This window comes from Crotalus tigris, unplaced genomic scaffold, assembly GCF_016545835.1.
Source record: "Crotalus tigris isolate CLP2741 ecotype Arizona unplaced genomic scaffold, ASM1654583v1 scf7180000017899.1852299, whole genome shotgun sequence".
In the NCBI taxonomy this organism is placed as follows: Eukaryota; Metazoa; Chordata; class Lepidosauria; order Squamata; family Viperidae; genus Crotalus; species Crotalus tigris.
In genome coordinates this window covers 959,613-972,337 of record NW_024096711.1, presented here as the reverse complement: position 1 = coordinate 972,337, position 12,725 = coordinate 959,613, and the positions used below count along the sequence as shown (strand labels likewise).

Genomic DNA, 12,725 nt, shown 5'->3' with positions numbered 1-12,725 from the left:
GGCGGTTCTCAACCTATGGGTCGCGACCCCATTTGGGGTCGAACGACCATTTCACGGGGGTCGCCAAACAAGGTTGTCCGCCATTTTTCCCCCTTTTCTTTGGCCATGCCCCTGGCACCCGGTGATGTATAAGTGGTTGGGGGTCACCACAACATGGGGAACTGTATTATGGGGTCGCGGCATTAGAAAGGTTGAGAACCACTGCCCTAGATACTGATACATTGAGATATACTTAACCTCTTTCGTTTCCCATTCTGCTAATAACTTGGTCACTTACAATTCAAGTCACAAGAAGTAAGGCTGAAGAGATTCCAGAGGAAACTGATCAAATCAGAGAAGACATTCTGCAAAGACACCAAATATGAATTCTATAGTACCTATTATCAAGCATTCTACAAGTTAATTTACCATAAAGAATATGGTCTTTTTCCTGGGCTACATAGCAAATGGTAAGCTGCAGACCCCTCTAGTGCTGAAATGAATTGGGATTAAATCAAGCAGTGATAATGAGGTGCAGATTTAACCGATGACTGTGAAACACATGGAAAGTACATGAGGATACTTTGCCACACCAAACTGCAAGAAGAGTTAGGCACTAAATTAAGAGCTTGCCCAGCTGAAGTAGTAGATTTGAAGATATAGTGACTAAAAATATGAGAGTCATTAGAGAATGAAATAGAAGTAGGCTGATTTCTGATGAAAAATTTTCCAGGATGAGTTTTCTATCCTGGGCAGCATACTTTAAAAAAGGATGAACTTCTTTTACCACTTTATTGGCATGGCAATGCTTTCACCACCAGTCTCATCCTCCCACCATCTATGCACTGAGTGAAAGAGGAATGACCACAAGTATAAACTTTTATACTGAAAGGATCCTGCAGAGTTGGTTTCTGACCAAGTGGAGGCAGAGAAGCCAAGAGGCTTTTGTGATAACTATTCTGTTATGGGAAAACCTTTTCACGTAATTTACACAAAATACAGCTTACACTGAATTGGGAATATTTGTTGGCATAATCAGGAGTCTGATGTTTAGCTGAGAATCTGTTCTTTAAAAAACAGAAGCAGAAAATTTGGATTTGACATTTGGAAAATGATTTATATTACAATTTGAAAATGGTTTATATGACAATTTGAAATTTGTAGGAATTTATAACTGTCATTCATACAAGGAAAAAACATCAATTTATACTTTATTTCTATCAATTAGATACTCATTATAATATATTATATTGAATAAGCTGTTTAGAATCCTTTTGAATATAGAAGAAATTTTCCCAAGAAAACTGCACAAACTTCTCTAGGCAGTTTTCAGGAGTCAGGTCATCTAAATTTCATACGAAAAGTAATTTGGTTACTGCTGTTTTCCAAGTCTGACTAGAAATATTACATAGGTACTTTTTTGTTTTGTTTTGCTTTCTTCATTGTTTGCAGCTTGGCAACTGACCCTCAATAAATCTATTTTTCCAGCTATATATACTATATTTCGAGACCCGAGTTATGCCGAACAAGTGCATGACGGGAATGGTAGTTTTTCCCGGGTCCTCAGGATCCGGAAGTAGATTGTTTTCGCCGGAGGGTTAGGTCACGCGGTGGAGGTTGTTCCTCAACGGGACCTGAGAAAGAGAGAGAGAGAGAGAGGAGAAATTCCGCTTCCGGCCTGCGCTGGAGGTTCGCGCGCTATTCGTGGCTTGCGGTGTGGTGCCGTTTTAAAAAAAGCTGAGGCGCACTCCGGGAGGGCGAATCTTCCTCCTTGGCCTCGTGGCCCCCCGAAGCAGCCATAAGGATTAAACTGAGGATTGTAATATTACAACATCCACGGGGGGATTATACTGCGCGCCATGTCTCTCATATGCTCCAGTGAGTGACCCGCTTTCTCCTTGGCTCCCGTTCTTCCTTCCCGCACAGCTGCGGCCTCGCACGGAGGGGGAAGGCTCGAGAGAGGGAGAGAGAGAGGGGCAGGCTCCCCTTTTAGCAGCAGCAGCAGCAGCTTTGGTGGTTAACTATGACAGTTTCCGAGTATTGCTCTGCCTGAGGGCTTGTAATGTTCACAGTCAGTGGGATCGTATTATGGTCACTGTTGTAAACTGCAGGTAGAGCTGAGAGGTGGTCACAGGACAGGAAAAGAAAGCCAAGACCTTTTTCTCTCTTCCCTCCCCCCCCCTCCAGAAGACGGGGCATCAAAGAACGGATTCAGTATTCCGTTTCAGTGTTGGGGGGGACCCTTCTTCACAGTTTGGTACATCTTAGGGAGCTTTTTTTTTAATTGATCACATTTTTTAAAAATAATGGGGTCTTCTGGAAGCAGTAATTTTTTGGAAATACTGCTATCAACTATTGTAGGCGTCCCACATCTCTAGCCTTTCATTTTGTTTTTCTTCAGTGAAGAAATGTGTGTTTGTCTCTATATCTTATCTCTTTTTTTATTTTTTTATTTCCCCCCCTCCTTTAGCTTGTTAAAGGGAAAGTTTGTATATTTTTGTTCCAATCATATTTTCGTTTGTGTGATTACATTTTATTTATATAAATTACAGATTTGGTGATGTGGGCATACATTGCATTTGCATCTTAAGGCTTTAAGAAATGTCTGTGAGTCTGATTTGCATAGATAACATATATTTTTAATAGTAGATTTTAAAAAGATCTTACTAAACCAACTTTTTACTTGTCTTCATTTGGGATTTGTTATTTAACTGAATATTACTGTTTGTAGTCATCCTGTGAAGGTAAATGTTGTGCAAGGTCCTGTTATTTCTATACATCTTTATATCCAAAGACAATTTAATATGGTTTACAGAAGATACTTGTTTTATTCCCAATCACCTATCTATTTTAAACATGTCTACCATTTAATCTATGCTTTCCACAAAGGGAGAAATGCCTACATAACTTTCTTAGGATTTCTGCAATATATCAATTATCCAGCTCCATTTTGGGCCTAAGTAAAGGACTTGATTTTAGTTACCTTCATTCTGTTTGTTGAAAACCAGGATGGGGGGAATGGACTCATACATCTGTTTTCTTGATGACTTTCAGTATTAGTATATATCAGAAGAAATGGATGGAAATTGGTCAGTGTTTCATGATGTGTCTGCATTTAGATTCCTGTTTGGTACCTTTAGTATGGCTTTATGGCTTTCTTCAGTATTTTGCCCTCCATGCTATTTAACATATGTATAAAACGTCTGGAATTTGGGGAAACAGTATTACCAATAATTGGCGATACCAAATCCTGTCTCTTCTTTCCAATGAAATTCAAAGAATCTTGCTATTCATTGAGGCTTAATCAACACAAAACAAAGATACTGTATTCCCGATCACTCAAAGTACAGACTAAGCATTAGATATTTAATCTGTGTTATATAGGATTATGCTGCTCTTGAAAATTCAGGTCTGCACTTTCCATGTAATCTCAGATTCAGACTTGAATATAGATGTCTACACTTTAGTGGTATCCAGAAGTGCATTTGCACAACTGACATTAATATACAAACTGCTATTTTTCAGGGTATCCTGTTTGCTAATAGTAACATATATTTTATCCCCCCATTAATATAATGTGTTCTGCATAGGAATACTTTGAACAATGCTTGATAATTTTCAGCTATGCTGCATCCAGACTATTACATTGCAATGGATTTCTAAACATCTGATTCCCTTATTCCAGCAATTTTACTGGTCAAGATTCCCATCACTCAAAGGTTGTCCCTGTCAATATACTGACCTTGACACAATGGATTGTATTTTACTGCATTGTGATTTTTGCAAGAATTTTTGGCAGGATATAAATACACATATTTTAAAATTGAGACCAGGGAGATATATTTTTGAATATGTTAAAATTTTTAACATTCTCGGAGGAAATTTCTAAAATTACAGTGGCAAAGGCAAATTTTTAACTCTGGCTAGCAAAACAAATATCAATACATTCATAAAATTAAGTTTTAAAATGTTTTATGATCTACTGACTTAACCGTTAAACTGTGTTATCTTACATCAAACTTTTAAAGTACAGTATACCTGAATTTGCTACTTATGTATTAGGGCCCCAGTAAACATTATTTACTGGTAGCATACTGGTATACACAATTATTAATGGGTTTGAAAGTTTTTAAGCATATCTTTTTATGAGTATTTTAATCTGTCAGTGCAGTGATAATGAACCCTTTGGGCTTGGTGTGTCAAAAATTTAGAAAATGCCTAACTTGATTCTGCTATGTGTCCCATCCCGAATGAATAAAAGACAAATAATTATGTATCTCTGCTGCCCATTATCTAGGCCTCCTGAACAGTGGTACTTGGCAGCACTGCTGAGGCTCAGCCTGAAACACCAAGGATCCCATAGCATAGTTTGTTACATTGTATTAATATTTTCAAAACAAAAGGAAAGATACATATTAATATTATTGATAGAAGACAGGCCTGTCAAAAATTGTTCCTATTGTTTGTAAATGACTAAATCCAGCATTTTTCTCTACCTCCACCTTTTTTCTTGCAGTTTCTAATGAGGTACCAGAGCATCCCTGTCTGTCTCCAGTCTCAAATCATGTTTATGAGCGAAGACTGATTGAAAAGTATATTGCAGAGAATGGGACTGATCCAGTAAATAACCAGCCACTGTCTGAGGAACAGCTGCTAGATATCAAAGGTAAGGAAGATCAGGAGAATTACTTCCTTGAATGCAGACTACCTAATCTGACTGATCTCTTACAACCTTGTATGAAAGTTTTGAAAATATTTGTTAGTTTATTGTAAGATGTAAAGCAATTCCGAAATATCAGGGCCAGGTTTAAGGAGAGGATTGTTCAACAGATCCATTTACAACAATATTTCAAAAACTTGCTATATGTATACATCTCATTTATTAAATTATATGCTGCCCATCTCCCTAACCAAAGCAACACTTGATTAAAATGTATATCTGGCACTTCTTCCTAATCAAAAATACCACCTCTGTTTACATCCACATTTTCTCACTTTGTACTTTGTCCATTGTTTCTATGTTGCGCTTTCCATCCGATTTGCTTGAAATCTGTCTCCAACTATAATTATATCAATGTCTGTGGTCAGATTTTTATAAAACATGTGTCTCTTTTGCAGATTTTTTCAGCTCCTTTGGTTTTAAAATAGAAATGAATTTAGCAGCTTTGCTTTTCCAATGCCATCCATAGTCTTCAATCCTATCCCCAGCTGGATCACACTGGAAGAAACCCCACAACAATAGGCAAAAAATAATTCACTAAAATTAAAGTTGACAAAATTGTCCTAGCCATGATTTAAAGACTTGTGAAGGTAAATATTGGGGTTCTCTAGAATTAATGCTTGTATATATTTCATTCACAGTTGCCCACCCAATTCGGCCTAAGCCTCCTTCTGCTACCAGTATTCCAGCTATCCTGAAGGCCCTACAAGATGAATGGGTATATATATATATATATTTTCATACAGTAATCCAGAATTCATATTTTATCGTGAGCAAGTAAGTTCTGCCACTCGTGTAACATCCAGAATCAGATTTTGTGCTCATAGAACAAGGGATTGGTAAAAACAAATCAATAGGTTGATTTCAGATGTTATGAAAGCTATCCATTTTCACTTTGCTTTTCCTGTTCACAAGAGTGGAAAGACCAAGGCAGAAATTAATGGGCTGCATCTGCTGGCGTGCTGTATGTTCGCAGTTACTGATTAAGCCAGCATGTCCAGATATCGCCCCATACAATATTAATGTGTGAAATTGCTTCCTTCAGGATGCCGTCATGCTACACAGTTTCACTTTGCGCCAGCAGCTTCAGACTACACGCCAGGAACTTTCTCATGCACTCTACCAGCATGATGCTGCCTGCCGTGTCATTGCTCGTCTCACCAAAGAGGTGACTGCTGCAAGAGAAGGTACAGCACAGAATATTTATTTTTATTTTTTTAATGGTGTCCAAGAAAACACCCCATTATGCCAACTGTGTTAAACCTGCCAAATCATCTCTTTCTTCCCAGCTTTGGCAACTCTGAAACCCCAGGCCGGCCTCATTGTTCCCCAAGCTATACCCTCTTCACAACCAAATCCTATGGTATGTTCCACGTAATTTCATAATTCTTTTCATGCTGTGTCTTCTTTCTCTGAACTGAAATGCTTTATTTGCTCTTTTTCCAGGGTGCCGGTGAACCAATGGATCTAGGAGAGTTGGCAGGAATGACCCCAGAGATTATCCAGAAAGTAAGAAATGTTTTGGGCTCAGGACTACAGATAAACAGTTATAATACTTTGACCTGAGTGTTAAATACATAGAAATGATTGTGCCATTTCTGTAGCAGGAATGTGCAAAAAGGTTTCCTTTGAATCAGTCTGAATATGCAACTTTGCAAAACACCTAACTTCAAGCATGAAATTGCCTGTTTCAGGGATTTTACAAAAGTTTGAAAATGTTTGAAGTGGTTCATTTCATTCTCAAGGGGTGATTTTATGCGTGAAACACACACTTTTAGCCTATCCTATATCACTGTGCCTTCAATTTTATATTAAAACTGCTATGTCTAATGTTATCTCCAGCCTCTTTGTACACGATTATGGCATAGTTTTTCTAATTTTCCTAATGTTTTTCTATCTTGCAGCTTCAAGACAAAGCCACAGTGCTGACTACAGAGCGGAAAAAGGCAAGTGCCCTTTTTAGTAAACTTGGCTGTGGAATCGGTTGATTCTGGGATATGCATAAAAATTCTCTTAGCAGAATAACTGCTAAGAGAGTTCCAATTGCTTGTCCTAGGTAGTTTGTGTTCTTGGTAAGTGAGTTTTCTTTTCTTCTTTTGACAGAGAGGGAAGACTGTGCCAGAGGAGCTGGTGAAACCAGAAGAACTTAATAGATACCGACAGGTGGCTTCACACGTGGTAAATACATGATCGATTGAGAAGATTATCCTAAGAGTCCCGAAAATTGCTAAATCTCTTTAACACTGCTAGTGAATTTCCTCTTTGCTGTCTGATGGGAACACATTTAAATTAATGATAGTTCTCTACATTTTAGATATTGTTGTGCTCTCGATTATCTGAGAGATTATATATTCTTCAAAAAACGGAACCTCTTCTATGCACCTGCTACCTCTACATCAACGTAGCACTGAATCTTGGTCTTTACTACCAAATCCAGTGATATACTACTCATGTTTTGCTTGTAATTTCAATCTTGGTTCCGCTATTTCATTTCTTTGGACAATTATTTTGCCTTGTTGCTGGATTTCCTTTTTGCTTTTTCTGCTAATGTTGCAAGTCTGAAGTAGAATAATTATCACAGCTTGCCAGGATAAACACTGCTTAGTTTTTAGGAGCATCATCAAATAGAAATATGGACTAAACACAAACAAATATCTCTCCACACACACACACACACACACAGGCACCCACCTTTTGTAAAAAACCTATGTTGCTTGCTGGTCAGTGAATAAAATGAGAAGGCTTGGAATGCTAATTGCAATACTTTTGTGTTTTTAAACAGGGATTGCACAGTGCCAGTATCCCTGGCATCCTTGCTCTTGACCTGTGTCCTTCTGACACCAACAAGATCCTAACAGGTATGTTAAGATTTCTGCTTCCTTTTTCCCCCAGAGTGCTGTTTATTGCTCCCTGTTTATATTTGAAAGGATAGTAGCTTACAATTCATTTTTGTGTTGCTGAAGTCTATTTCCATGAAACACTAGTAATAATGTTACTGCAATATTACGCCAGTAATATGTGTTTTAAATCAACCACTGAAGAACGCTTTCTGTTAATAGATTCTGCTGCTGAGCTGCTCTGGTTTCTTAGTTTTGTCTTGTTCGCAGGTGGTGCTGATAAAAATGTTGTTGTCTTTGACAAGAGCTCAGAACAGATCCTGGCCACCCTGAAAGGTCACACAAAGAAGGTCACCAGCGTCGTGTTCCACCCATCCCAGGTAAGAGCTCTAGATTTTCTGCAGGATTTTTCCATGAGAAAATCTCAGACTGATTATATTTATGCAACCATTAGCAAGGTTTTCTCATACATTAGTTGAGGGAGTCGGGTTTACACGTGGTCTTACAGAATTGGTATTTGAGGCGATGGCATCTCTTGTCCTCCAGGAACTGGTGTTTTCAGCATCTCCAGATGCCACTATCCGGATTTGGTCAGTCTCTGGCGCTTCCTGTGTACAGGTTGTACGAGCCCACGAAAGTGCTGTCACAGGGCTTAGTCTCCATGCAACTGGCGATTATCTTCTGAGCTCTTCTGATGACCAGGTGAGAGTGAATCCAGAATATCTGTTTGCCTAGATTTTTTTTTAAAAAAATAAGAATTCAACAAAACAATAATGAAAGTCACAATCTCCTGGTGCCAACTGCTTATACACAATCTCACACCTTTTCTTTTTATAGTATTGGGCTTTCTCTGACATCCAGACTGGCCGTGTTCTCACCAAGGTCACAGATGAAACCTCTGGCTGTGGTATGGATTTTACACTTAAAATCTAAATTTAGCACTCTGTGAAAGTTGCTGGAGTGAGTGTAGTCTCAATGTGTTTGGCATCTGTGTAGGAATAACCTGGTTGGAGCTCCCTCACTTACGCGGTGATCCAATATTCTTTTCCTGCAGCTCTCACCTGTGCTCAGTTCCACCCTGACGGACTTATTTTTGGGACAGGAACAATGGACTCCCAGATTAAGATCTGGGACCTAAAGGTAAGAATTGGCTTGTGTTATGACAATGTTGGAAAGTTTTACTTTGCAAGACTGATTATTAAGGATTTGCTGACACTGACCATGCATATTCTAAAGTATTCTTATCCTTTAGGTGTTTTGAATGAGAAATGGAATATTTAATACATCAGTATATTAACTAGAGCTAGATCATTACTGATTTATATAGTTGGTTAATATGTTTGTGAATAAATACAAATGGTTGGTATATATACCATTATTTAGAAAGTTCTTACGCTAATGTTAAAGAGCATGGAACTCTCCTTGGCTTCTTTTTTGTTGGGGGAAAAGACTAAGGAGGGCCATGTCAAATGCTCCTCCTCAAAAGATGTAGATATAGATGGGGAACAGTTTGGATAATTCCTACCTTCATGAAATATAATCATTCTTCTGAATCGAAAGATATTAGCAACAATTATGTTTATATTTATATTGGTTTTTTAAGGCAGGGTGTTTCAACTCATGATACAGGTACCACTGGCGGTACTTCAGCACCTGGCAGGTGGTACGTGATCTAGACAAGTGTACCTGGGGGGGATGAGCTGAAGTAGTGGCAGTGCTGATGAGTTGAAGCAGCGGTAGCGCCACACAGACCTGGGGGGGGGGAGTCAGCTGGAGCTGCAGTGTTTCCAGGGCTCTGCTGAGAGCCCAGGATCAGCATGCACCGCTCTAGCTGATTGGTGCTTCCGGCAGCCCCTGTTATCACCGAGAGCAGCAGACAGGCCTTGGGGTGAGAGAGTCAGCTGGAGCAACTGGGGTGAGGCAGAGGCTCCAGGGTTGGCGCGCGTGGCTACGCACTGATCGGTGCTTCCAGCGCAGCCGGGAAAAAAAGGACGAGGTGGGAGAGAGGAGAGGATATAAAAGGAGGAGGTTTTGACAGGAGAGGGAGAGGGGGAAAAAAGACAGTGGGGAAAGAGAAGGAGACGGAAAAAGAGAGGGAGAAGTGGCTTTTGTGAGACAGGCAGTGAGGAGAAAGAGAGAGGGAGAAGAGGTTGTGGAAAGAGAGCCCAGCACACAATGAGGAGAAAGAGAGAGGAGAGGATCAGAGGAAGAAGGGCCGACCAGCCTGCTGACCACTAAGATCAACATATTAATAAATATGGATACATTTTTTATACATTCATCAGTGCAAAGGGAAAGTGATTCAGAAAGGAACTGCCACCAAAGAAATTAAAACTGGTAACTTTTTTCCATTTTTTAATGGTTTGTAACATTTTATTAGATTATAGAATAAAATACAAAAGCAAATAGTAGGACACAGTTGGGAGAAACAGGGGAAAGAAAAATAAGGGGGAGAAGGGAGAAAGAAAAGAAAAAGCTTTGACTTCCAACTTCCTCTTTTGCAGTAGAATGAAGCATTAACATCGAACGTCAACTTTGCCATAATAGTATAAGCTACCATTTGTATAAAAACAAATCAATCTAATCAGTAAAACCCAAAATCTTTTTTTTTTTTAGTCATCAAGTTTTTGACACCTTGCTAAACACTGGTGGTACTTGAATACTGTCATCTCCTAAAAGTGGTACAATCTGTGAAAAGGTTGTTTCAAAATATCTAAATGATTATGCAAAGTGTTCTGGGAAAACATTTCTTTTGAGAGGTGACATATCTGTTTTTAAAGTAATTTTTTTTTGTTATGATGATGTATAAAGGATCATTTTTTTCTTTCAGTTTTTTAATCTCTTGAAATCTGATCTATCTATCTGAAGTATGTATACTTCTAGGTATTGCTGTTAATGTCACGTTGAGCTCAAAACATTATACAGGAATATTATTGAAAGGACAGTGATCTCAAAGGCAGGGGAGAGACATGAGTTGTATTTCTTTGGAGGGTACAACATCACTCTACTAGCACTAATTACTTGCCTTCCTCAGGAACGGACTAATGTCGCAAACTTCCCTGGACACTCTGGTCCCATTACTAGCATTGCCTTCTCCGAGAATGGCTACTACTTGGCCACTGCTGCTGATGACTCCTCAGTCAAACTCTGGGATCTCCGCAAGCTGAAGAATTTCAAGACGCTGCAGCTGGATAATAACTTTGAGGTTTGTCTAGTTGCATTTTGTTTGTCAGCTGTACATTTTTGAGCCCTCTGTATTTTAATATAGCCACTGAAATCTCCTCTGACAGAATTCATCTAGCTGCTTTTAAAGATTCTAGGTGGCTTACGTTATAGCACAATACAAAACAATCCAAACCGTAACAGATAGTAGTTCCCAAATAATCACTGGCTATCTTCAGTTGTGACGTAGACTAACATTTATTCCAGGAAGACTCTGCAGAAGAGCAGTATTTCCTGATAGGGAAGGCACCATTCCTGGCATTGGGAGGCAAACTCAGAATGTAGGATTTGTAGCAGAAAAGGTTGTTTCATGGATCCCATTTCCCTTAAAGTGGGGATTTATGGCATATTTGTATTGGCTGGGTTGATTTAGTCAAAGTAGATGGTTTCGGAGATGTCCTAGAACAGAGACCCCCAACCTTTTGGGCATCACGGACCGGTTCTGTGGAGAAAGATGTTTCCGCAGACCAGAGGGGGCGTGGTTTTGTGTGCTGCCTGCCTCCCATGGATGGGGCTTCGCTCATTTGCACGGCCCGGTTGTTGGCATGCCGTAGCCTGTTGCCAGCCTACGGACAGGGGGTTGGACACCACTGTCCTAGAGCATGTGAACATATAATGCTTTGCTTCTAGAAACCTATTTTCTGTGCCTTTCCTCTTTAGGTGAAGTCTCTCATCTTTGATCAGAGTGGTACCTATCTGGCCCTGGGTGGTACTGATGTCCAAGTGTTCATCTGTAAACAATGGACAGAAGTTCTTCATTTCACAGGTATGAGATTGTTGGCTTTTGTATCACTCTCCAGAGATACTATACAGTACTGTCTTTTGTACTGGTGGTTAGCATCAGCACTTTGGTTATTTCTGCTCCCTTCTGTTTTTTTGAAGTGGTAATCATAGAGTGAAAAATATCTCATCTGACTCTCCTGTCTTTTTTCTACAGAGCATAGTGGGCTGACAACAGGAGTAGCCTTCGGGCATCATGCTAAGTTCCTCGCTTCCACAGGCATGGACAGAAGCCTGAAGTTCTACAGCCTGTAGCTTCTGTTTCTAGGATGCAAAGCATCCGGATCCTATTCTTTGCTGTAATGAAAAACTATGGGATAAGCATGGGGTGTTGGACTGATGGAACATCATGTACATTATAGCTGCTGATGTCAGTTTTCTGTAGCATGGAAAATTGCCCACAGTTTTAAATATATTTGTTTTCCTCTGTGTTTGGTTTTCATGTAGATCTGTAACTGTAACAATACTTAGTCAAAACCCATGCACTGCTGACTCTCTAGTAGGGATAGTGGCAGAGATGAGGATGAAGAAAAGGTTGGGGAGATGTGCAGTTTTTTGTATGCTGCTCTCTAGTTTCATTAAAAAACAATATTCAACTGTAACAATGTGCTTTTGGGTGGTATCTTACATTTCAAACATTTGTATATTGAACTACATTTTGCCAACACACACAGGTTGGCTCTATTACAAATGTTTATACATAACAGCTTTTGAATTTCTCACAGCATGAGAAAGTATCACAGTGCAGCAATTTTGATGATGAATTCCTTAAAGATAGTATTCAATTTATAGGCACATTCTGAAGGCAGTAGAGTCTCGTAGCCATTCATTAAAATGGAATGTTTGAAATACAGCCTCAAATAGGGAGCATGCATACTGCTTTGAAATGTGAAATCTGCTATTTGTTTTATTACAATAGACAGTAATATGCTATGTGGACCAGGACCTGATTTGCAAAAGGTGCTTTCATCTTTTGCCAAGGATCAGCCAGTGGAATCACTTTAATTTCATTCTGGGTAAAGATCTCAATAAATTAAGATAATGGCAATTGGAGCATTCCTAGTCTTCCTAGGAGCAGAATCTCTGCCTTTCTAACAGGGAAAAAGAAAAGAAAAGAAACACTATGCAATACAGAATCTTTGGAGTGGGATTGTGAATATACCAAGTGGGAAATTGGCATCCAAGTT

At 39.3% G+C, this 12,725-nt stretch overlaps 1 protein-coding gene across 1 annotated transcript; it reads left to right on the top strand.

Annotated features, from left to right (window-relative positions):
• Positions 1 to 1,610: 1,610 nt before the first annotated feature.
• PRPF19 (pre-mRNA processing factor 19) lies at positions 1,611 to 12,143 on the top strand. Its single transcript, XM_039344252.1, has 16 exons — positions 1,611 to 1,857; positions 4,496 to 4,645; positions 5,341 to 5,417; positions 5,745 to 5,886; positions 5,989 to 6,062; positions 6,146 to 6,208; positions 6,604 to 6,645; positions 6,803 to 6,877; positions 7,482 to 7,557; positions 7,807 to 7,916; positions 8,083 to 8,238; positions 8,374 to 8,443; positions 8,591 to 8,676; positions 10,571 to 10,741; positions 11,419 to 11,524; positions 11,696 to 12,143. The coding sequence occupies exons 1-16, from the start codon at positions 1,839 to 1,841 to the stop codon at positions 11,791 to 11,793; spliced, it is 1,515 nt and encodes a 504-aa protein (XP_039200186.1). The 5' UTR covers positions 1,611 to 1,838; the 3' UTR covers positions 11,794 to 12,143.
• The last annotated feature ends 582 nt before the right edge of the window (positions 12,144 to 12,725 follow it).

Bases quoted from the DNA above. Each gene is read 5' to 3' on its own strand.
- PRPF19 (XM_039344252.1), top strand. The intron at 8,239-8,373 runs GTGAGAGTGAAT...TTCTTTTTATAG, and splicing joins TGAGCTCTTCTGATGACCAG to TATTGGGCTTTCTCTGACAT. The intron at 8,677-10,570 runs GTAAGAATTGGC...TGCCTTCCTCAG, and splicing joins TTAAGATCTGGGACCTAAAG to GAACGGACTAATGTCGCAAA.